We start from the raw sequence: 22478 nt of genomic DNA, 5'->3' as shown, positions 1-22478 counted from the left end.
CAGCAACATTACAGTTAGGAAGTAGCAACGAAAATAATTTTATGGTTGGGTCACAACATAAGGAACTGTATCTAAAGGGCCAGAAGGTTGAGAACCTCTGGTCTAGGGGAAGGAGACTACTTTGGTGAAGATTTCTTTTTCTCCCAGAATCGTGTATGTAAGAAAACACTGGAACCACTTACAGCCCTGTTTCTGACAGCCTGGCTGTGTGCTCCCTGCAGCCAGTAGGATGCCATCCGTGGGAGGCCCCCCGTCTGGCTTGTAGGAGGTTCACCGGGTGCCTTCCTTACCTGTGAACGTTAGCCCTGTGAGCTCAGAAACTCATTAGCCCCTTAGGGGGCTTTATTTCTTGGACCTTGTTCACATTAACCACACTCAAGAGATTGGTGTGTAAAACCAAAATGCCAGGTTACTACCTGGCAAGCAAAAAGCCTCTGCTGGACCCGATGCAGGGGCTGGTTGTCATGACAATGTGGGTCTGGGTCCAGGGCAGCCTTTCTGGATGGCCGTGGCTGGCTCTGGAGGTGAGGCTCCTCCCTGATGACTTGCTCTCTTGTAAGCCTGGGAGTCGTAGCCTCATTGCAGTATCTTTGCATATGGGTTTCTCAGTATGGAGGGCTGTCATATCGCTCGCTTCTCTCCCTGTGGAGGCTCTCCAGTTAGAACCTATTCTCCGAGAGCTATTCTCTGAGGCCTCGATGTGTATAAAAATAGGCAAGTTGAAAATCATCATAACTTGATTCTGCTGGATTTCAACTTTATAATTCTGTCCAAGAACATGTGGAAGGATTTGAAAAGTAATCTCTGGTTCCCAGCACTCAGAAGTTGCTACTCTGTGATTTTGGGGCAAGTTTGGGGCAAAAAGGAGACTGGAGGACCTTCTCTCCAAGGGCCTTTTTCAAAGTACCTTTCGCACACCTTGTCCTGTTAGGTAGAGAAGAACCACGTTGCCACTTTCATCTTAATAAAACTTTCCCAGAGCAGACATTTACAAGACTCCATTTTGGGGTTGGAAATGCTGATTTTTGGTGTGTTGTCGTGGTAATTTCACTAACAGTGTGTTTCTCTGTCCCCAGTGCAAGAACTATGTCGACCAGTACTCTGACATTGTTATCCAGATGATGATGCACATGGTAGGTGGCAGGGGACGTTCCTCCTTAGCATTTTTCTTTATCTCAAACTTTGTGATTTCCAGTGATTTTGAAAAGTGTATAGTGTAGTTTCCTTTGTTTACCTCTGAGTACTAAGTTGGGCTAAAATGAGCCCTTGGTGGCTAGCTGACTCTCCACCTGCACCTCACTACCTCCCTTTTACCTTTCCTGGCTTGACCACCCGCACCACTGCCCTGGGGCCTTCCTCACCTTGTGAATGTTCATGTGCTGTGCCTGTGTGAGCTGCCCATCGGATTTCTAGCATTTGGCTTTCACCCTTGGCCTCCTGGGCATGGTCTGCTCTGTAGCTAGGCCAGGCCTGAGAACTGCTGTGTTGCAGCCTCTTAGAGCTGGTCCCACACTCTGCAGCAGTGTTAGCTCTCACACTTGCCTCTGGTGTATCCAGGAGGTAGGGGCATCCCTTCATGATTAGAGATCGGAAGTATCGTCAGCTAGCCAGCTTCATGCAGAAAACTGGCACGGAGCAGGGTGGTCTGAAGCATCATTCCTTTGGGAACATGCTCTGGCCTCCTGAGACCTAACCTGGAGGGATGGAGGGGTGGGTCGCACTTTTTCCTTTCTGTCATGCTTGTTTCTGATTAGTTGAGATTGGCCTGTAGTTCTTTTTTTTTTTTTTTTTTAATACGTTATTGATTTTTTACAGAGAGGAAGGGAGAGGGATAGAGTCAGAAACATTGATGAGAGAGAAACATCGATCAGCCGCCTCCTGCACACTCCCCACTGGGTATGTGCCCTCAACCAAGGCACATGCCCACGACCGGAATTGAACCTGGGACCCTTGAGTCCGCAGGCCGATGCTCTATCCACTGAGCCAAACCGGTTAGAGCTGGCCTGTAGTTCTTGAGTTTATTCTCTAACTAGGGGCTGTTCGGTAGTTTTACTGGAACGTAGCAATGCCCATTTTGTGCTACAGCAGCAGAGTTGAGTAGTTGAGACCTTAATGCCCACAAAACCGAAAAGATTTACTCTCTGATCCTGTTCCTAACCACTCAGTCTCCATCCAGTCACAATAGAGGTTATTTGGGATTATTCCTCATACCACACCTTGTTCTGCTGCAGCTTACGAAGACAGCAGCGAGAGTAGGAAAATGTAAGCCTTTGGTGTGACTTGATTTGATTAGTGCTTCCTCAGAGCTAACTAAAAACTGTTTCTCATTGTAAAGATTATACTGCATATACATTCTTTGAAAATATGGATAGTACTTCCCAAATTGAAAATCATTTGAGCCCTAGCTGGTTTGGCTCAGCGGATAGAGCGTTGGCCTGTGGACTCAAGGGTCCCAGGTTTGATTCCGGCCAAGGGCATGTACCTGGGTTGCGGGCACATCCCCATGGGGGCCGTGCTAGAGGCAGCTGAATCGATGTTTCTCTCTCATCGATGTTTCTAACTCGCTATCCCTCTCCCTTTCCCTTCCTCTCTGTAAAAAAAAAATCAATAAAATATATTTTTTAAAAAAAGAAAGAAAATCATTTGAGGTTTAAGAAAACATCAGTGGGGTCATATTTTATATTCCACAAATTTTGTAGTTTGCATTTTTAATCTAAAATTATATTGGTCATTAAATATTTTGTACAAATGATTTTTAAGTGGCTGCATAACATTTCACTGTGCAACTAAAGGTAATTTATGTACCCAGTCCCCTGTGGCTGGGGGTTTGGGTTGTTTGCAGGTTTGCCCTGGGGATAAAAGGCATGATAAGCAGCCAAAGCCCTGCTTTTCCGAGTTTAGGTCATTAAAACTGACACTGCTCACTCAGAGTGCCAGGCTGTTGATAGAGTGTCAGACCAGCCTCCCAGTCTGGCCTTTGGCCACCGGGGGTAGGTTGCTGGGAGACCTGGGCCGTGGAGAGCGTGGCTTGAGTCCCTAACCCCTCCAGGTGTATTTGGGCGGCCCTGTGTCTTGTTCCATTTTGCTGCTCATCACCAGCCTGAGGGGAGGGCCCTGCTTCTGGGGATGAGAGCTCTTCATATGTGGCATTTTCTGGGGACCTGCTGCCTGGTGTTATGAACATGATTTGTTGTGTCGGGGACATGGGGATGGTGCACACACAGCTGGAGGTGTGCTCCGTCCAGTAAGGAGGGCCAGAGTAGTTGGTAGGGCCCAGTGTGCACTCAGTAGTAGGAACAAGGTAGGTGGCTGACTTGTGACTGAAGGATGATTCCCCTAAACTTCTGGTGATATCCTAAACCTCATGAACTGCCTGATCATTGTTTTAATTTTTCTTAACTGTTGTGTCCTTTCCTTTCTCTTATTTTATCTCCGATTTCCTGTTTTTTTATTCAACAGCAGGATCAGGTATGTGATGGGGATTTGCTTGGAGTAGTGGTCGGCTGCTGCTTGTAGCTCTTTTGCTCATCTTTTTTGTATGCATGATCCCCTCTGGCAGAGCCAAGGAAGACTGGAAGGCAGGGTCCCTCTCTGGGTGTGTAGGCTGGCAGGGAGCTTCTGCATCTCTTCCCTGGAGCTCAGCACTTGAGGTGGCGGGGGTTCCATCTCACCTTCAGAGGGCCAGGAAATGAAGCCAGCAGAGCCACGCACCCTGTGCCAAGTCAGTGCCCAATGGGCCGGATGCCAGGCCACCAGTGTGATGATGGGGAACCATGGGTGGTCCCCAAGATGCTGCAGCTTCCTGCACTGGAGGCCGGGCTTCGGTGGGGCCTGTTTCTGTCATGGCTTGAGAGCACAGCATGTCCTATTCCTGTTTTCCATGCCCCGGAAATGCTGCCCTTGCATGAACACATCAGCTGCAGATAGTGAGCAGGCTGCTCCCCGTCTGCTGGGCCCAGAGCATGGAGACAGTCTCTTGGTTGCGGCTTCTGCCCGTCTGGGTGATTAGGTCCTGCAGATCCAGGAGCCACAGCAGACGGCCTGTGAGCTATGCCGCGTGGCATAAAGTGGGGGGCGCTGAGCCGCAGACCAGACTTAACGGAGCCAGGTGCCCTTTGGGGGCTGTACTGAGCATTGCCTCCTTTTGAGCACTGGAACTGAAATTTTTCAAAGGTTTTTTGAAGTCTAGTGGGAGATTTGGCTGAAATATCTGAATTTTCACATAGGCTGCCTCATGGAACAAAGCTGATCTGAGACAAAGCAGCCCGCCTGAATCTTTGTTTTTTTTTCTCTTTTAAAAAATACATATTTTTATTGATTTCAGAGAAGGGAGGTGGAGAGAGAGACAGACACATCAATGATGAGAATCATTGATCAGCTGCCTCCTGCACGTCTCGCACTGGAGATGGAGCCTGCAACCCAGACATGTGCCCTGACCAGGAATCGAACTGTGACCTCCTGGTTCATAGGTCGACGCTCAACCCCTGAGCCACACCAGCTGGGCTTTTTGTCTTTTTTTTCTAAAAAGTTTGCTCTATCTTTGGCCACATTCTGTTTTTTCCTCCTATTTATTAAAATATATTACTGATTTCAGAGAGGAAGGGAGAGAGGGAGAGAAAATATGAATCATTGATTGGCTGCCTCCTGCACGCCCCACACGGGATGGAGCCCGCAACCTGGGCATGTGCCCTGACTGGGAATTGAACCGTGACCTCCTGGTTCAAAGGTCGACATTCACCAATGAGCCACGCTGGCCGGGCTTTCCCCCATTCTTAAAGTGTGCCACAGACAGGATACTTCAAATATACTTTCAAACTCCCCCACCCTTAATTTATTCTGGAGCCTTCTTGGTATTTAAACAAGATGAACCCTAGCCATGATCTAGCTCTCTTCGCTTCCCAGGTCTCACTTTCAGCAAACCTGGTCTGCTGGTTTGGTGGTGGGAGGCAAATGCCACCAGGCCCAGAGCTAGTCACTGGTGGCATGTGGTTTACAAAGTATACAGACTACGTATACTTTCCTTGCTCTTGGCCATCGTACGGTGAAATGGTCAAGATGTCCAAACTGTCTAATTCTCTGTGGCTTGGTGTCTGGTTGGGAAAAGGGATCAATCTGGTGACTTGAAGGATTCATTCATTTGGGGGACTGGGTTTTCGTTGAACTGTGTTTGTGTAATTGTGAACATAGGATGTGGTTTTTTGAAAAGCTAACATTTCCCCTTAATGCGTCATTGCAAATGGTCCTGCATTGAATGCCCCGGTGTGGCTTTATTTCTAACACATTTGGCTTTCTGTTAGTTTATGAGCATTATAGTTCCTCCTCCAGAAAGAACATGGAGCTTACTTCCCACTGAGCTCAACGGAACAGCAGGCTCTAGAGCAGACCAGTGTCCTTGGGGATGACTGGCCACCCGTTAACCTCAGGGTGGGAGTCTTGCTTCCCTGGTGCAGCAGGGACGGCGGTCTGTCTGACCTCCCCGAGAGCTTTGTGTGGCCCCTCCTCTATGGGAAACGGGTCCATCTGCATTTGCACGAGCTCCTTTGGATTTAATATGGAATTTTTACAGTATCAGTCCTTGACACTGGGACCAGGGTGCTCCTTTGGCACCCTGACCTTTGAGCATAGAGCGTGGGACTCGGGCAGTGGGTGCAGGCCTGTGTCTGACTGCCTTTTCTGTGCTCTCTCCAGCAACCCAAGGACATTTGTGCAATGGTCGGGTTCTGTGAGCAGGAGGTGCCCATGCAGCCGCTGGTCCCTGCCAAAGTGGTCTCCGAGGACGTCATCCCTGCTCTGGAACTGGTGGAGCCCATTAAGGTACCTGTGTCATCATTTTGTACCGGCCAACGCCGTGTTGAGTACATTTATTGCCTTGGTTATCAACCCTAGTGCTCATGGGATCGAGTCTACATTTTAGCACGTCATTCAGATCATTTTTCAGTGCCTGGCTCCAACCTGACCTCTTCGGATATGCTCTCTGTGGCCTCCCCCCATGGTAGCCCTAGTACAGACTTGCTATTCCCAGCCCCCAAAGCCTCTCTGGGTGCTCTCTGCACACACGGGCATCTGTTCTGTTTCACTTGGTGACGAGCCTCCTTTTTTCCATAATCCAGCCGTGGGCAAACTACGGGCCTCGGCCCGATCCGGCCCGTTTGAAATGAATCAAACTAAAAAAAAAAAAAGACCGTACCCTTTTATGCAATGATGTTTACTTTGAATTTATATTAGTTCACACAAACACTCCATCCATGCTTTTGTTCCGGCCCTCCGGTCCAATTTAAGAACCCATTGTGGCCCTCGAGTCAAAAAGTTTGCCCACCCCTGGCATAATCAGTTTATATTCAGCACTTCTTATGGGTCAGGGAGTGTTTGAGGGACGGAGGCCTAGAACAGCCCACCTACAGTGATGAACAAAACTGTCCTTGTGTTCATGGGGCCTGCAGCCTAGTTCTTAACCAGTTAACTGCCACGCGTCCAAACGGAAACCATCCCCACACACCACGGTATTTTGAATTTAATTAAAAAAAATCAGTTTGCATGAATATTATAAAAGTAAATATATTACAGTTCGGGTGTTCTTGAATATTTTCAGCTGAAAATTCTCACGAAAAATGATGTTAAAGTTGGTCAGGGCTGCCACTCAGGGAAAACATTTTTTGTACAGACGGACGTGGCCTGTGGGGAAGGTCTGCCGCTTGGGGGCCCAGCCATGTACCTTACCGCGTGGCACACGCACGCACTTCTTGTTCCAGACCTTCCCGCGTCACTCTCCTTTGGCTGTGTTGCCTCCCTCTCCGGTCCTCCCTCGGCAGGTGCAGCGTGTGGCCCACAGGAAGGGTTAGGGCAGTGGTTCTCAACCTTCCGGCCCTTTAGATACAGGTCCTCATGTCGTGACCCAACCATAACATTATTTTCGTTGCTACTTCATAACTGTAATGCTGCTACTGTTATGAATCGTCATGTCAATATCTGATATGCAGGATGGTCTTAGGTGACCCCTGTGAACGGGTCGTTCTACCGTCAAAGGGGTCGAGACCCACAGGTTGAGAACCGCTGGGTTAAGGTGTCAGGTAGAGTCAGGGAAACACTGCTGCCTGCCCCTCGTCCCCCGTCGAGATGCTCATAGGCCTTTGCCCACCTGGATGACAGAATTAATGGCCTGTAATCTAGTCACATGACTTAAACAAAATTAAAATTAAAAAAAATTCAGGCTTTGCCTGGTGAAGCTCCGTTGGTTAAGTGTTGTCCGTGCACCAAAGGGTTGCAGGTCTGATTCCTGGTCAGGGCACATACCCTGGTTGCAAGTTCGATCCCCAGTTGGGGCATGTGTGGGAGGCAGTGGATCAGTGTTTCCCCGTTCCCTCCCCCCCCTCCCTCTAAGCATGTTCCTGCATAAGGATTTTCAAAAAATCTTTATTGTTGGGGTAAGGATTTAAAAAGAAAATCCCGGTGCTCAGTAGAGAGTGGCTGGTGACGGCTGTATTTGACAGCAGGGACGGGGAATGTTCCCGTTGTCACAGAAAGTCCTGGTCAGCAGTGTTGCTTCTTCATTCAAGGCAGGCTCTTGAAAAGCAGTTTCAGGCGTTAATGAGACTTGAAACTCAAGAGCAGACCTGCAATGGCTTTTAAATAGTCCTTGCTTTGTTCTTGGCCCCCACCCACTCCCCAGGACGAACGCTGACTGATGAAATAATTGTAACCAAACACAGCATCACATGGACAGCTCTTTGGGGTGGGTGATAGTTCAGTGCTTTCACTGAAGTATGGATTCCTGAACATTTTAACTGAAGTGTAAATTCCTGGTTGGGGTGGGGGAGTGGCGGGAGGAGGTGGTGGTGAAGGATTTGGCGAAAGGGATGGGACTCCTGCCTCATAGAAACAAGAGGGACTGGAACTGAGACCTTGGGAGGAAGCACTTCCTTGGATTTAGTAGGAAGGGGGCCTTTGCGATGTTAACCTGTCCTTGCCTCTGAGTCCCTTCTCCTTCAGAGGAACATGCTCCAGGACCAAGGGCTGAGGTGAGGGTCCCAGCATTCACATGTTCTCTGACCCTCCACAGAAGGGCCTGGTGCAGGCGAAGGATGATGTTTTCTGCGAGATGTGTGAATATGTGGTGAAGGAGGTGGTCAAGATGATCGACAGCAACAAGACTGAGGTACGTGGGTTTCTGGAATGCTGCCCTCCTGGCAGCGGGAGGCGCTCTCCTGGGTTCCTGGAGCTGGAATGGCCCAGTGGGAGAGCCCAGCAGAATAGGTGGGCTTGGTCCTTGCTGGTCTGGGCACCAGCCTGGGAATCTGTCACCACCTCCCACCGTGGATCCCTCTGGGCTGCGGCTGGAGGAGGCCACTTTGCCCTGCTTGTAGCTCTTGTCTTTTGCAGGAGGAAACAGCATCTTGCTGTTGACTGGTTTCCTAGTCATGTTAGTATTTTCAGAATCTCTCCCACCCCTACCCAGCCTCCCATCTTCCCACGTGATCCTCTTGTGTTTCAGGAAGAAATAATTCACGCTTTCGATAAAGTGTGCTCAAAATTGCCCAAATCCTTGTCGGAAGAGTGCCAAGAGGTGGTGGACACTTACGGCCGCTCCATCCTGTCGATCCTCCTGCAGGAGGCGAGCCCTGAGCTGGTGTGCAGCATGCTCCAGCTCTGCACCAAGCAGAGGCTGCCTGCACTGACCGGTGAGCCCAGTGGGAGTGAGGCTGGCCGGCCCCTTGGGAGTTTGGGGGGGCCCTGCTGGCACTGAGCCTGTGCTCTCTCGCATAGCACACGTGACTCAGCAGAATGACGGTGCCTTCTGTGAGGTATGCAAAAAGCTGGTTGGCTATTTGGACAACAACCTGGAGAAAAACAGCACGAAGGAGGAGATCCTGGCTGCTCTTGAGAAAGGCTGCAGCTTCCTGCCCGACCCATACAAGAACCAGGTATGCCCTGGCTGCTCCGCCGAGTCCGACCTGCCTGGGCATGCAGAGGCTGGGCTGTTCCCTGATTGTGCCCTTGACTGAAGTTTTGAAGCCATTTCTGCCTGGATGCATGGAGCCCAGTGACCTTTCCTCAGAGGCAATCTATTGGCTCAAATGGAGCCACTGGGGGAAAATACCACAAACAAATGAGGCCGAGTGTGGGTGGGGCTCTGGGGAGGAGGCCCTGGGGCCACTGGGCTGGAAATCTTGGGGAAGAGCATGTCCAGCTCCCACTCTTCTGGGCACACCTTGACCTGGACCCGTGTCCCTGCTTGCTTCTCAGTGTGATCAGTTTGTGACCGAGTACGAGCCCATGCTGATAGAAATCCTGGTGGAGGTGATGGAGCCGTCCTACGTGTGCTCGGTGAGCTCTGAGCGCGGGTTCGTGGGCACGCAACCTGGGGTGTTGTGTGGACCCTGGAAGGGCTCCTCGGAGGGTGTGGGCCATGGGCCAGAGGCTCTGGGATGGGGCGTGAGAAAGCCAAGTAGAGAACCAGGCTCTAGGCCCACCACTTGGGAACCCTGATGTTTTTTTGAAAGTGCACATCGGAGCTCTGGTTCTCGCTGCTTCTAGAAGCAGATGGTTTCAGGTCCGTAAAGGATTCGTTAGATCTAATTCTTCCCCTTCTGTGCTCCCTTTTCAACATATAGAAAGTTGGAGCCTGCCCCAAAGCCCCTAAGCCTCTCTTGGGAACGGAGAAGTGTGTGTGGGGCCCGAGCTACTGGTGCCAGAGCACGGAGACAGCGGCCTTGTGCAACGTGAGTAGCTCAGCCCCTGCTCCACAGGCCTGCCTTGCCGGAGAACCTCGGGCCATTCTCTGCCCTGTGTTAGTGAGGACCCTGAGGCCACGGGAGGCGATCAGGCTTACTCCCGGCTTCCCAGTCAAGGCAGGGCTGGCTGTGTTCTTGTCTCAAGAGTGAAGGGGAAGCTGTTCTTTAACTGATTTTGTTTCGTTCTCTTGCTTTCGCCTCCAGTTCCCCATGAGAGGGTCAGATTTGCACGAGGTCCCCCCCCACCCCCCAGGGGTTGCACAAGGCCTATTGGGTTCATTGTCCCAACCCTTGCATAAGTCCTCATGCCCCTCGGGGGTCACTTTTGCCCTGGTTGGAGCCTGGCCTGAATCTTCACCCAAGGCCGAGCAGAGCTGTTTAGAAAGGCCCTGAGAGTTGGCACCTGCCTGACAGCTGCAGGGAGCTGTGGCACCAATCCTGGCTGGGTAGCCACCAGTTGGGTGACCTACGCTCGCTGTTCCTGGGTGGGGACGTTTGGACCAGCCTCTGTTACTTAATGTTCTTTTGTGCAAGTTTTTCTTCCTCGTGCGAGTTCCTCCAGTTGGGGGAGGTTGCATCATTGGGGCCACTGCAAGGAGGGGTGGTGAGGCCCATCATGGCGGAACAGGTTTCCGCTGCTGCCCTGGGCCCATTTCTCAAGGCCTGAGCTGGTGTGAATCTCTGACTCTCAGGAGTTCTGCCTTGGGGGCCTCCAGTGCAGCCCGTCAGCTGATGCTGGGGCCTCGGCGTGTGGCTGGACGCAGGGGTCCTGGGCCCTACCTGCCCGGGTGCTCATGTGCAAGCACGTGCTCCCGGGTTTTAAGTGAGCTGCTGTCCTGGGCCCTCCGTGTCTGGTGCCATCCACCTGACCTAGGACAAGACAAACAGGCTCCGTTTTGGGGGGATGTCTGATGCATGAGTGGGCCAGGAGTGGAGTTGTCATCTGATTAACCCAGTGTCCTCTCTCCTGTCAGGCCATCGAGCATTGCAAACGTCACGTGTGGAACTAGAAAGAATGTTCCAGCTTGGAGAAACCACAGCATCTGTTCCTAATTGTATGTCTGGGGGAATGAACACAGATCTTTCGACTTTGTTATAAAAATAGGCCCCCCCTTTCCCTCACGCTGTTTCTTCTCTCCCTTATTGTAACATTGCAGTCAACGCGGGAGGTGCCTAGCCCGCCGCTGACATAGTGCTTCAGTGTCCTTTTCATTCTGCCACATGGATAATGACGCCCTGCACCCTGGAGGCCGCTGAGCCTGCCCTTGCATGTGGTTACCTGGAGGAGGAAGGGGGCTCGCTGCTGGCAGCAGCCAGAAGCTTCTTCACAGAGGCCATCCGTCCTCTCGGCCGGGGCTTTGCTGAGCCCTGACCGGGGCTTGGGCGCTGGTGGGCTGGCTTCTGTAGCCTCTGCCTACACTAAGGACACCTCCCCGGGCTTCTGGGTTGCTAGACAAAAAAGTGAAACAAAGGCTTTATATATAAGATTAGAGGCTCACAGTAATGAGGCTTTGTACTCAGTGTGGTTTGCACTGAAATTGAGGTTTTGGAAGCGGCTGCTCAGGACACCTGGGTGAGGTTTGGGTTTGCTGACCCTGGGTCAGCCTTTGCTCCAGCTTTCCCGTGTCTTTCCCGGTGATGTCTTGTTTGGTCCTGTGGGTTTGGGTGGGAGGGGAAAATCTGCTTGAATGCAGCCTGCGTAGCTCAGTGTGGGGGTCCTGTGCCCCTGGCTTTTGTGAGTGGACACGTGGACCGTGGTGACCACCTCATGCCTGCTCTGTGCCTCTGGGCAGCACAGCCCCTTTGACCCGTTTTGTGGATATTGCTTTTGACCTTGAAATAAGTGGATGACAAGCACCTAAGCCTCTGGCTTCCAGGCAGCGGGCCCGTTGGGCGTGCTGTTCAGGACCTTGGCTGCTGCCCTGCCTTCTCCCCCGTGGCTGACTCTTCTGCTGCACTTCCGGTTGTCAGGGGACAGTAAGACCTGCAGTTGCCATTAAACGGATTTAATGATTTTTTTGTTTTGCACTAAAGTTTCTGTGATTTAACAATAAAGTCTGTCAATCAGATCTGATATTCTGTGATACCTCAGCCAGAAGTTGGGTTTCTGATGAGCTCTCCAAGGCCGTGGCACCTCTTGGTCAGAGAAAGGAAGCACAGTGGGTCAGTCCCACCTGTCTGCCCTGAGATGCCCCGGCTGGGGCGCCCAGGCCGCCGTGCCCGTCACCCCTCTCCCTCACCTCCCCGGCCAGCCACGCCGTTGTTCACCAGAGCGAGTGCCAGTTCCTGTGAGTTGCTTTTCTTTTTAAAATTCAGACCATTCCAGAAACGTTCAGTGAGTACCAGTGAAACAAACCAAGGGGAACATATTGAGGGAATAACTTAGTTTAAAAAGGAATACACACGAACACTCTACATTCAAAACCAAGGGAACATCAGTCATTTCTCCTTTTGAGCCGGTACATTTGGGAAGCCAGTGACACGGAGAGCACGTGGTTCATGGATGATAACCTCGCCCAGGTGGGAGGCAGGGGTCACGCAGTGCCCCCCCTCGTGTCCGGTCGGACATGGCAGAAACGCGTGAGACTTGAACGCAAGTCTGAGTCAAGGCCAGGCTGGGCTGGGAGGGGTGGAGAGGGGAAGGGGGTCTGCTTGGCCTCTTTCAGTTCAGCCGGGGCTGAGTTGGTCCTTACTCCTGTCCCCCAGGGATGCTCCTTACCTTGTCCTTAGACACTTAACATTCTTGTTTGGTTTTCTTAAAAAAATAACAGATTTTATGAAGGTAGAGATCAGATGCTGAATGAGTGCCTGGCCGCAGTGGGATCTGAGCTGCAGAGAGCAGGCTGCTACCGCTTGACCAAGCCACGGTCATGAGCCAGGGTCGGCCTGGAGGGGTCCGCACCCCACGGTCCTGGCGCTGCTCACACCAGTGAGGCTCCCCCATCTAGTCATAGCTCCGTGATCTCCAGGGGGCTCTCCATGATCACATCTCGAAGCTTGTGCAGGGGCGTGGATTTGGCGGACTCCGTGCGGGCGTTGCGCTCGAAGGCACTGGCCTCGGCCGCCGTCAGCGTCTCCAGTGAGCGGCCCAGACCCTTCTGGTCGTCCTCAGGCAGGCTGTTGAGGTCAGTGGCCAGGAGTGTGCCCGTGCTGCCATGCACCATGTGGATCCCGTCGGGCCCCTTGAGCTCCGGAGGCGGCTTGCAGAAGCGCAGGCTGCCCTGGCCCGGGCTGCGCTCCCCTGGCTCCTCCAGCTCCGTCTGGATCAACTGCAAGAGTCCAGGAGCCCCCACATGCTCAGGGCTGTGCCCAGGGGGTGAGCAGGCGGGTGGCCCCAGCGTCCTACTGCTATGTGCCTGTTTCCTCCCCATTGCGCACAGGGACCCTGGGCTGGCGCTGCAGCGGCCTGTGTGGCCGCTAACAGCCTGTCTCCAGCTGGTACGGGGGGAACCATGGAACTTACAGTGCTGTGCTTTTGGGAGCATGGGCTTCCTGTGAGTTGAATTTTGTGTATTCACTTTTATTTGCAAAATTCCTGTGTTGCAACTGCAGTATCTGGGTTTGTTACCAAGTTGGCCTCAAGCAAGGTCAACAGTAGTGGCCAGGTCGAAGTGCCCACAGGTGAAGCTGGAGGGGACCAAGGTGTACTGGGCACCCAGATGGAGCTTTTGTTCCGTGTGGAACTTGGCTTTGGCCCATTTCACTTGGAATGTTGGCCCAGCTGGTGATCTGGGTCTTCACCTGACTTTCCAAGTGTTGACACGCCACTGCAGGCAGGCAGACTTGAGACCCTATTTGAACCTACAGCCAGTTTCTTTAAATCACCCAAGTATCTTTTTGGGGTTCCTCAAATCTGGGAAACACTTCCTTGTGCCTACCCCATCCCTGGAAAGCCCACTGCAGAACCCAGAAAGCAGAGCCCGCTGTCACTTCCTGTACCCCACCCACTGCTCTCTGGTCCTGGCTGCTGAGCCCCAGAGATGGAGAAGGATGAGAGCAGCAGGAGAGCCAGAGAGAGGAAGAGAGAGAGCACCCCCAGGGCTGGGGCACGGCACACAGCTCCCTGCCCTCCCCGCTACCTCGGAGATGGAGGAGTGGCAGGAGGAGGCTTTTTGCACCATCCGCTGTGCAAAGAGCTTTTTGAGCCGCAGGTAATCCTCCAGGACCACCTTCAGCAGCGAGCCCTGGGGGAGGGAGAAGGTTAACCCCCCACCACGGTCCCCCCAGCCTCCCCACCCCTCGCTCTGGTAACTCATACAGGGGTGATGGAGGTGACGGGGCGTCTAGGAGACACAGGCCTCTAACCCTAGTGTAGAAGATCAGGAGCAGAGCCTCAGGGCTCAGGATGGCATCCTGGTCCCAAGGGCACCACGGGCTGACGCAGCTCCTGATCGGCCCCAGTGCCCAGGACCCGCTTGTTGCCCTGGTGTTCTTGCCCCAGTGGAGGCCGGGTCTAGCTGAGCCTGGCAGTGGAGAAGGCTGTTCCCCGCTCCCTGCATCCCCTGGAGCAGGTCCAAGCTTAGCTAAGGCTCCGGGGCAGGAGTGCAGGAGTCTGTGGGGAGCGCTCACCTTGATGGGCCCCTCCCGGATGATCTGGCCCAGCTTGGCAATGTTGTCGTACTCCTGGAGGGCTGCCCGCAAGTAGCGGTCTTCGTCAGGTTTCACTGCTGCTGGCTCACGTCCAAAAGTTCCCTGGGAGAGAGGATGTTAGCTGGACAGAGGTAGACAGCGAGCAGGCAGACACCCACATACAGGGCAGAGGACCACCTAGAACAGCAGTCGCCAACCTTTCAGTCCTCATGGACTGTCAGTGGTCCACGGCCCACCGGTTGGCAACCGCTGTCCTAGAAAACCCTTCTCCTGGCCAGGGCTGACGAAGACCCGCCCTTCCTCTACCCTGCCCCTGCCCCTGCCCCTGGCCCTGGCCCAGGCTCACGTGGGTGCGGGTGGGGCTGCTCCACAGGTCTGCGATCTCGCTCAGGTTCTCTGGCAGGTCGTCCTCGTGCTCGGCCTGGGCGGCCAGTTCCAGGTTCCGGCAGAAAGGATCCAGCCATACTGGGTTGGCCCTGCAGGTGGGGGCAGGGTGGGGTGAGGATGGAAGGCTTGAGAGGACAGAGGCCCTGCCCGCCTCACCCTCACCCCTTCCTGTTTCCCTGGACAACTGTAGTGTCTCAGAGCAGGGAGGGGGTGCAGGTCCCTTGCCCACAGCACCTGTGGGTGCGTCCTCCCCCTAGGATCCCACTAGAACCAGGACAGGACATGTCGATTGGATGAGCTTCGGTTTGGAAGCCTCACTGCACCCACTGACCAACTCCCCCCTCGAACTTGGGGCCCATCAGGGTTGGGGAGCCCAGCTCAGTGACACGGTTTCTGAGGGTGGAGAGAGAGGGGTGGCTGACCCACCAGGGGGCGCCCACACCCCAGGTTTTAGCTAGTCTGAGTTCCCTCGCTGGGAGGCGGCAGAGAAGCTTCCGCCCCAGCTGGGTCCTGGGCAGGCCTTCCCAGCATGCACCAGGCAGGGCTTGGGAACCCCACTCACCCGTCAAAGGAATACTTGTTGGTGTTGGGCATGTCCATGATGTCGATGAAGCCACGGTTCCCTGCAGGGAGCGGTTGGGGCATGGAGGGGAGGGAGTGCTCTGCTGGGGCTGGGGAGCCTGGCCCCGTCCAGAGCCATGTGAGTTCCCCAGGAGCCCCTCCTGACCTCTAACCTCCCGCCATCGCAGCCCTCACTCACCTGCGGAGCCAGCCACGATGGCTTTGAGTTTCCTCTTGTGTCTGGAGAGAAGCAGAGAGAGGCGCTGGTAAGGGAGGCTGGGGCTGGGCTGGCATCTCGGGACACTGCCTGCCTCCATATCGATCCCTGGAGGAGGGCGGGCTGGGCAGCCAGTCTCAGGGCAGGGCCAGGGGTCACTCACACGGTCCGGTAGTACCAGTTCATGAGGATGAAGAGCATGGCAGCCAGGAAGAGGAGGATGGCCAGGACGATGATCGCCATCTGAGGAGACGGGACAGGCGTGAGCGGGCGGGCGCAACCGGGGTGAGAAGGGGGCTGTGGGGCCGGTGCCCCCAGGGGTACCTGCAGGGCAGACATGTCTTCGGGCAGCTGGACAGAGATGGCAGGCTGCACGTCCATGACATTGTAGTTCCGGAAAAGATTCCGCAGCTGTTCCTTGTTCTCGTCGATCATCTGGATCACCCTGGGCAAGGGGCAGGGGCCTCAGCTCCCATCCTCAGCCACCCCCCAAGCGCCTGCTCACTCAGGCCAGGCTGCCCAGGTCTTGACTTGGACGTCTAAGGTTCACCCCCGCAAGCCTTGCAAGATTAAAGCCCACCCAGCTACGATCGCTTTGTATCCTCTAGAGTTCACATCCCTCACAATCAATACAATACTCCCATTGCACAGATGGGGAGAGTAAGGCTCAGGAGGGCAGAGCCCTGCTAATACCCACAAACGGTTCTCTCTGCCCACATCCTGGGGAGAGCGCCACGCAGCAGGCATGATGGTGTTGGTGATGCCTCTGTTGGGTCCCTCCCCAAGTCCAGGGCAGGGAGGCAGACGACACTCCGAGCACAGGTCCCCACTCACCGGTCCACGTCCAGGATGCGGTTGGTATCTCGGTTCACCACGTGGATGAGCAGCTCTGTCTGTGCGAAGTTCACCCGACCCTTCTTATCCACGTGGAACTAGGCAAGAAGGGGCGTTACAGGGTGTGGTAGGTGCAAGGGAGGGCTGGGATGGGCAGGCCTCTTCTAGGTGCCCCTCCTGGCCTGCCTTCCCAGCGAACCCATCACAAGCGTGATACCCATCACCTCACTGCGAGGCACTACCATTACCCCACTTCACAGGTTAGGAAACAGGCCCGGAGACCTGGGAGGCCTTTCTCAGGGCCATGCAGGTAGGAAACGATTGAGGGCACATACATCCCCTTTCACGTCTCTGGCCTCTCCACAATGCCCTGTCCCTCCCTGGGGCCTAGTCCTCTCCCTCCACCGCCCCCAGCCCCTGGGCGGGTCCCGTGGGCACCTGCACGTCATCAGTGTTGACAATGGCACCGGTGATGTTGGAGAGCAGGCGGATGAACTCCTCCTCAAAGCCACGCACACGGTCGGGGATCTCGTTAATGACGATCTTGACGCGCTGGTCATCCCTCAGGATGTAGATGCCGATGATGGCCGTGTCGTTGTGGCCTGCCAGGTCCTGGGCCACAATGTCCACCACAAAGTAGCCGGGGCTGTAGGCCATGAAGAGGTCGAAGGTGCGCAGGATGCCATCCACACTCCCTGCAGGAAGAGCCCACGGGTGGGAGCAGTTCAGGGGCCACCCAGCGCCCCAGAATCCCCGGGGCAGGGGTGAGGTGCAGGGGCAGGAGACACACTTCTGGGGAGGCAGCACCGGCCTGCAGGACATGGGACCCAGAGCTGCAGAGCACAGCAGCCACCTCAGTGTGGCTGCCACACCGGCGCCTCTTCTATAGCTTCCCAGTGAACTCCTGATTCCTAACTACTGAGCTCAGTTTTCATTTAAACATTCTGCATACTAACCAAAACAACTGGGGTGTGCTGGCCCAAGAATGATGAGTTTGGGCATCTGGTGTCCCCTGCTGGGGTCCTTCTGAGCCCCCTTAGTGTCTGTCTGTATCCCCACATGCACTTCAGAATTTGACAGTAGAGAGATGACCACAGGAGGCACAGCCCAGTCTTCTCTTAGAAGACAGTGGACATGGGTTTAAAATTTGCCACTTTCTAGCTGTGTGACCCTTTACTACTTAGCCTCTCTGTGTTTTTGCTTATTAAAATAAGAGCAATGGGAGGTCAGAGGACAAAGGGATGGTGTCTGGTTGTGTGAGTGGAGAAGGTGGCATATGAAGTAGATTTGTTTTTTTTAATCCTCACCTGAGGATGTGCTATTGTTTTTTAAAACTGAATTCAGAGAGAGAGAAACGTCAATTGAGTGCCTCCCGTATATGCAGGGATCAAACTTGTAACCTTTTGGTGCACAGGATGATGCTCCAACCAACGGAGCCCCCCAGCCAGGGATGACCTAGATTTTAAAGGATGGTTGGGGGGAGCATATCGAAGGCAGAGGTGAAGGTCAGGATGGTAATCCAGGAAGTGAAGAAAAGGGACCAAAGGCCCAGGGGAGGATGGCGTGCAGCAGGCTGAAGGAATGGTGAGCAGTGCAGCTTGACTGGGCACAGGGCCTTTAAGGATAGTAGGGGGATGAGAACCAGGAAGGGGGATTAGGAAGAAGACCTGGTGAGCCTTGAATGCCAGGCCAAGAAGTCTGGATTGACTCCTACAGACAGAGAAGAGCAGGGAAGGGGTTGGGGCTGAAAGTAAGGTAATGGGACACCCTGTGAGCTCAGCCTCCCACACACGGAAGTACACAAGCAGACGTGCACACTTGTAGGTACAAGTACACTCTGAATGCTGGCTCTCCAGTGCCTAGCACAGTGCCTACCATGGGAAGGCGAGGTGTCCAACTGGAACGTCAGGGGGATATATGGAAAGGGGACTGCAGAGATGGGTGGATGGATGGATACATGAATAATGGGTGGAGGAGGAAATGGGAAGAGAAGGATAAAGAGGAAGTGGGTGGGTAGATGTAGATATGGATAGGTGGTTGAATAAAAGGATTAAAGAATGATAGCTGACTGGCTGAATAGGTGGATGGGTGAATGAATGAAAAGACTGACATGGCTGGCTGACCACCCATATTGTGTGGTGCCCAAACAGACCACCCCATCTCTTCCAGACGACATTCCATGCAGTGACAGAGGCCCCTCCCCACGTGTGACCAGGCCCCTCCCCACGTGTGACCAGGCCCCTACCCACATGTGACCAGGCCCCTACCCACATGTGACCAGGCCCCTACCCATGGTGAAGACCTGGCCCACGTCCTCGGAGTCATTGGCAAAGGCCCGGAAGTAGTGAATGGCCAGAATGCTGTAGAAGACCAGGCTGTTGTTGCCAATGTCTGCGTCCAGGGCCAGCACCTGGATCAACTCCGAGCCCATCTTGGCGTCAGTGGCCACTCCTGCAGGAATGGGCGGTGGTGTAAGTGGCAGGGCAGGGCCACCCCACCCCCGGCGCCCGGCTCCAGTGCTGCACCTGCAGTGTACTCAGCCTTGGTGAAGCGCGGGGGCTGGTCGTTGATGTCCTCTAGCACGACGCGCACCTCCTGCAGGGTGAGGTCCGTGACCAGGTCCAGGTCCGGTGCAGGTCCCCGGGGAGGCGTCCAGCTGCGATTGCTCGAGGCCTTGACGATGAAGGAGAAGACAGCTTCGCGCTCCCGATCCAGGTCCTTTAGCACCAGCAGACGCCCGTCAGGCTGAAGATGGAAATTCTTCTCTTCGTTCCCAGCTGAAGGTGGGACAGGGCACAGGGTGAGGGGCAGGGCACACCGGCCGTCTCCAGCCCCGGGGCAGGCAGGGCGCTAGTCCCGTCAGGCCCACCTGCGATGAAGTAGTACACGATGGCGTTGGAGCCCTCGTCTGCGTCCACGGCGCCAGTCACATTGCCCACGAGGGTGCCACGCGGTGAGTGCTCGGGCACTGTCAGCAGCTGGTACTGGGGGCTGCCTTTCTGCAGGGAGAGGGGAGTGTCCTCACAGGAGCAAGGCCAGGCCCGGGCTCCCAGCTCCTGCCAGAGGCCCGAGGCAGGACCCTCGTGGGTGCTGAGGGAGCTTCTTGTCCACACCTTATGGGGTGAGCAGAGGGCTATAACCTCAAGGGACCAAAGGCTGGGCCTGGGAGACCCCAGCTCTGCCCTGATGTCACCCAGTGGCATCCTCTATGAGGGCAGGGCTGTGCTTGGGACGCTCTCTGGTCTCCCAATACCTCTGTGGATGTTTAGACCAGGGGTCACTGTCTCATATGCACATGAGTCTCCAGGGAACATCATCCCTGGTGCACACAGGGAAAAGCGCCAAGTCAGAACCTGAGTCCAAGGAGGGGCCCAGCCCAGCTCAGGGAAGCAGAGCTGACTTTCCGGCTCCCCGTGTACAGTGTGGCACTAAGGAGGGGTCAGCTCCAGGAGTCCGGCATTTTGCTCCGTTTTGGCAGCGGGGTAGTGCTTTGAAATAGTAGTGGCTCAATAAGTATTTGTTCTATTCAGTGCATGCCGGTTTCTGGGTGCAACCACACATGCATATGGTGAAGGGTGCAGAAGGGAGGACATGCACGTGTGCCTGCAGGCAGGGAGTCCCTGTGTGGGCGTGACAGGTGTGGGGGATGGGTGAGAGCTCACTGGAGGCCTCAGGAAGAGGGGCTCATTGTCATCGATGTCATCCAGGGCCACCTGCATGGGCTGCATGGTCTCATAAGGCACTGGCTGGCCCAGGTCGCTGGCCACCAGGATGAGCTAGAGGTGGAAGGACACAGTCAGAAGAGGAGCCACAGGGCCCCAGAAGGGCAATCCTGGGGCCAGACCACCCTCTTGAAGACATTCTAGGTGAGAAGGTGGTGGCCCTGCACCCAGAGGAAAGCCCTCCCTGGCCCCGCCCCTTGAGCTGGCCCCGCCCTTACGCTGTACACCGCCTGCTTCTCACGGTCCAGGCGCTGCGCGGTCTGGATGAGGCCGCTGATGGGGTCAATGGTGAAGTACTCCCAGTCCCGGTTGCCCGTGGTCTTCAGGAAGCTGTAGCGCACGGCCCCATTGAGGCCCTCGTCCTGGTCTGTGGCGTAGACCTCGTACACGTTGGAGTGCAGCGGGACCTCCTGCGGAGGGCAGGGGAGGGAGGCTGCTGGGCATCTGGGAGAATCCCAGCTCCCAGCCCCCCTGGAGCTCTCATTCTTCCTCATCCTGCAGCAGCATGTCCTTGCCACCATTCTGCATCCTTAGGAAATGGCTGCCTGTTGGCTGGACTCTACTGGAGTCTGAGCATCTGCTAGCACATCCCCTCACCCCACCCCTAGCCAAGCCACTGCCCTTTGATGGTTCAGCCTGGGACCCTCCATGCTCCAAACTCTCTTAGGGTGACCGCCTGTCCAGCAGCTACCCTCATCCCTCCGACTCCATTGCGTGCAAAGGTTTAGAAGAGGCCACAGCCATTATCTGTTCCCGGGTCTGTTGCTCTCTGCTACCCCAATCACAGGAGCTCTAGGTATCCCCAAACACCATCCACTTAATGGGGTACCTGAAAACGGGGGGCAGGTAGGTAGGGTGACACGGTGGATGCAGACTGGACACCTGGGTTCTAGTCTGTTATAATACCATGTGACCCAAACATGCCACTAAACCTCTCTGAGCCCCAGTCTCCCATATCCCTTGAATTAAGTCTAAGATATCAAAAAGCATAACTGACGTCAAACACTGACCATAAAGCCACATGGCACACAAGCAAAGAACAAGTTTCTTTGCTTTTAGTTGAAAAATCACCGGCTCAGCATGGTTTCACTGTGTACCTCATTGACCAAGACGATCGGACACTCTGCACGGCAGTTGCAGTTAATTAATAGAAAGTGGATGACAAACAGATAATTTCTTAACAGATGTTGGTTGTTTGGGAGACATGAATCTTTCAAAATACAGAGCCCTTGAAGGGAAAAAGTTAGTAAATGGGGCCTTTGGTATGGAAAAGAACTAGATTATTATAAATGTATACCCTGCCTCATTCCACAAAGAGGATTTAAGGCAGTTTACCAGAAAGAATATATACTAATAAAAGGGTAATATGCTAATTAGACCAGACATCTTTCAGATGACCTTCCAGACAAAGCCATGGTGGCAGGGCTGAGGCAGAGGCAGTTAGGGGGGATTAGGCCGGCAGGGGAGAGCAGTTAGGGGAATCAGGCTGGCAGGCAGGTGTGCAGTTAGGAGCCAGTGGTCCCAGATTGTGAGAGGGATGTCCAACTGCTGGTTCAGCCTAAACCGGCAGTAGACATGCCCCAAGGGGTCCCAGATTGGAGAGAGTGCAGGCCAGGCTGAGGACGCCCCCCCGCCCCCCGTGCATGAATTTCGTGCACCGGGCCTCTAGTAAATTATAATAAGAGTGAAAACATTTTAAAAAAATCAGGGTAGACAAAAGAAATGGTTGACAGGAAAATGAGAACTGAGGGATGGGAAGCAAGGTGTGTATGCTAAGAACCTGCAGGGCCACTCAAGGTGGGCTGAACGCTCTGAGCTCCCTTAGTGGACAAAGCAAAGAGGACCGGCCACTCAATCGTCACAACAGACTCAAGTTGCAGCAAGTCACAACCTAAGAGCACAGTGTGTCCTAGAGCTCTGCCCTGCAGAACTTTCTTCCATGGTATCTCCAAGAGGAGACACAGTGACAGCAAGAACTCGGTGCTGACAATATGAGGTGCAGAGACTTGCGGACGTTTGGGGAGCGAACAGCAAGTGGGAGCTACCCTGATTGTACCACCAAGGGCATTGTGGGCTGGGTGCTGAGAGGAAGGCGGGGAAGGGTAGAGACAGAGAAAGACTTCCCTATCTTTACAAGGCAATTAGAGCGAGGAATGAAAGAAGAATCGGGGAGTTTCCAGCTTAGCCACTTCCCCTGGCTGCTTGTTTTGATGCTCATCCTCAACTCCCAGGCTGTCTCCACTTGGTGTCAGCAGGAACAACAGACATTTGGAAGGTGCCTGGATGTTTATCTCGAGACCAGCGTCGGGGAAGTGGGTTTCTGGGGACTGTTCTTGGCAGACATCTAATAGCTGGAGATGATTAGTCCCATGTTGCAGAGGGAAAACAAACTCAGAGAAGTCACTTGCTCAAGGTAGTTTGGCTGGTAAGCGGTAGAGT

General features: G+C 54.2%; 2 protein-coding genes across 6 annotated transcripts in view; one reads left to right on the top strand and one right to left on the bottom strand.

The window, feature by feature from the left end:
* LOC118670117 (prosaposin) overlaps positions 1–11797 on the top strand; it is a 35401-nt gene extending 23604 nt beyond the window's left edge. Inside the window, exons 7-15 of one of the 3 annotated variants that reach the window (XM_036337005.1) lie at positions 1077–1133; positions 3463–3468; positions 5689–5814; positions 8057–8152; positions 8489–8675; positions 8761–8918; positions 9241–9321; positions 9609–9716; positions 10703–11797. In XM_036337005.1, coding sequence (XP_036192898.1) covers positions 1077–1133; positions 3463–3468; positions 5689–5814; positions 8057–8152; positions 8489–8675; positions 8761–8918; positions 9241–9321; positions 9609–9716; positions 10703–10738 — 855 coding nt within the window. In that variant the 3' untranslated portion in view covers positions 10739–11797. Of the gene's footprint in view, positions 1–1076; positions 1134–3459; positions 3469–5688; positions 5815–8056; positions 8153–8488; positions 8676–8760; positions 8919–9240; positions 9322–9608; positions 9717–10702 lie in introns of all 3 variants that reach the window. The other 2 variants (XM_036337004.1, XM_036337006.1) reach the window with 2 other exon arrangements.
* CDH23 (cadherin related 23) overlaps positions 11262–22478 on the bottom strand; it is a 359086-nt gene continuing 347869 nt past the window's right edge. The window contains exons 54-68 of one of the 3 annotated variants that reach the window (XM_036337001.1): positions 20258–20449; positions 19980–20093; positions 19187–19316; positions 18843–19094; positions 18607–18768; positions 16756–17012; positions 16318–16415; positions 15808–15928; positions 15647–15726; positions 15466–15506; positions 15268–15328; positions 14665–14794; positions 14298–14420; positions 13808–13912; positions 11262–12997 (exon numbers count right to left, since the gene is read on the bottom strand). In XM_036337001.1, coding sequence (XP_036192894.1) covers positions 12677–12997; positions 13808–13912; positions 14298–14420; positions 14665–14794; positions 15268–15328; positions 15466–15506; positions 15647–15726; positions 15808–15928; positions 16318–16415; positions 16756–17012; positions 18607–18768; positions 18843–19094; positions 19187–19316; positions 19980–20093; positions 20258–20449 — 2187 coding nt within the window. In that variant the 3' untranslated portion in view covers positions 11262–12676. Of the gene's footprint in view, positions 12998–13807; positions 13913–14297; positions 14421–14664; positions 14795–15267; positions 15329–15465; positions 15507–15646; positions 15727–15807; positions 15929–16317; positions 16416–16755; positions 17013–18606; positions 18769–18842; positions 19095–19186; positions 19317–19979; positions 20094–20257; positions 20450–21670; positions 22391–22478 lie in introns of those variants that run through there. The other 2 variants (XM_036337002.1, XM_036337003.1) reach the window with 2 other exon arrangements.

Source organism: Myotis myotis, unplaced genomic scaffold, assembly GCF_014108235.1.
Source record: "Myotis myotis isolate mMyoMyo1 unplaced genomic scaffold, mMyoMyo1.p scaffold_m19_p_15, whole genome shotgun sequence".
NCBI lineage: Eukaryota > Metazoa > Chordata > Mammalia > Chiroptera > Vespertilionidae > Myotis > Myotis myotis.
This window is presented reverse-complemented; position numbering and strand designations above follow the sequence as displayed.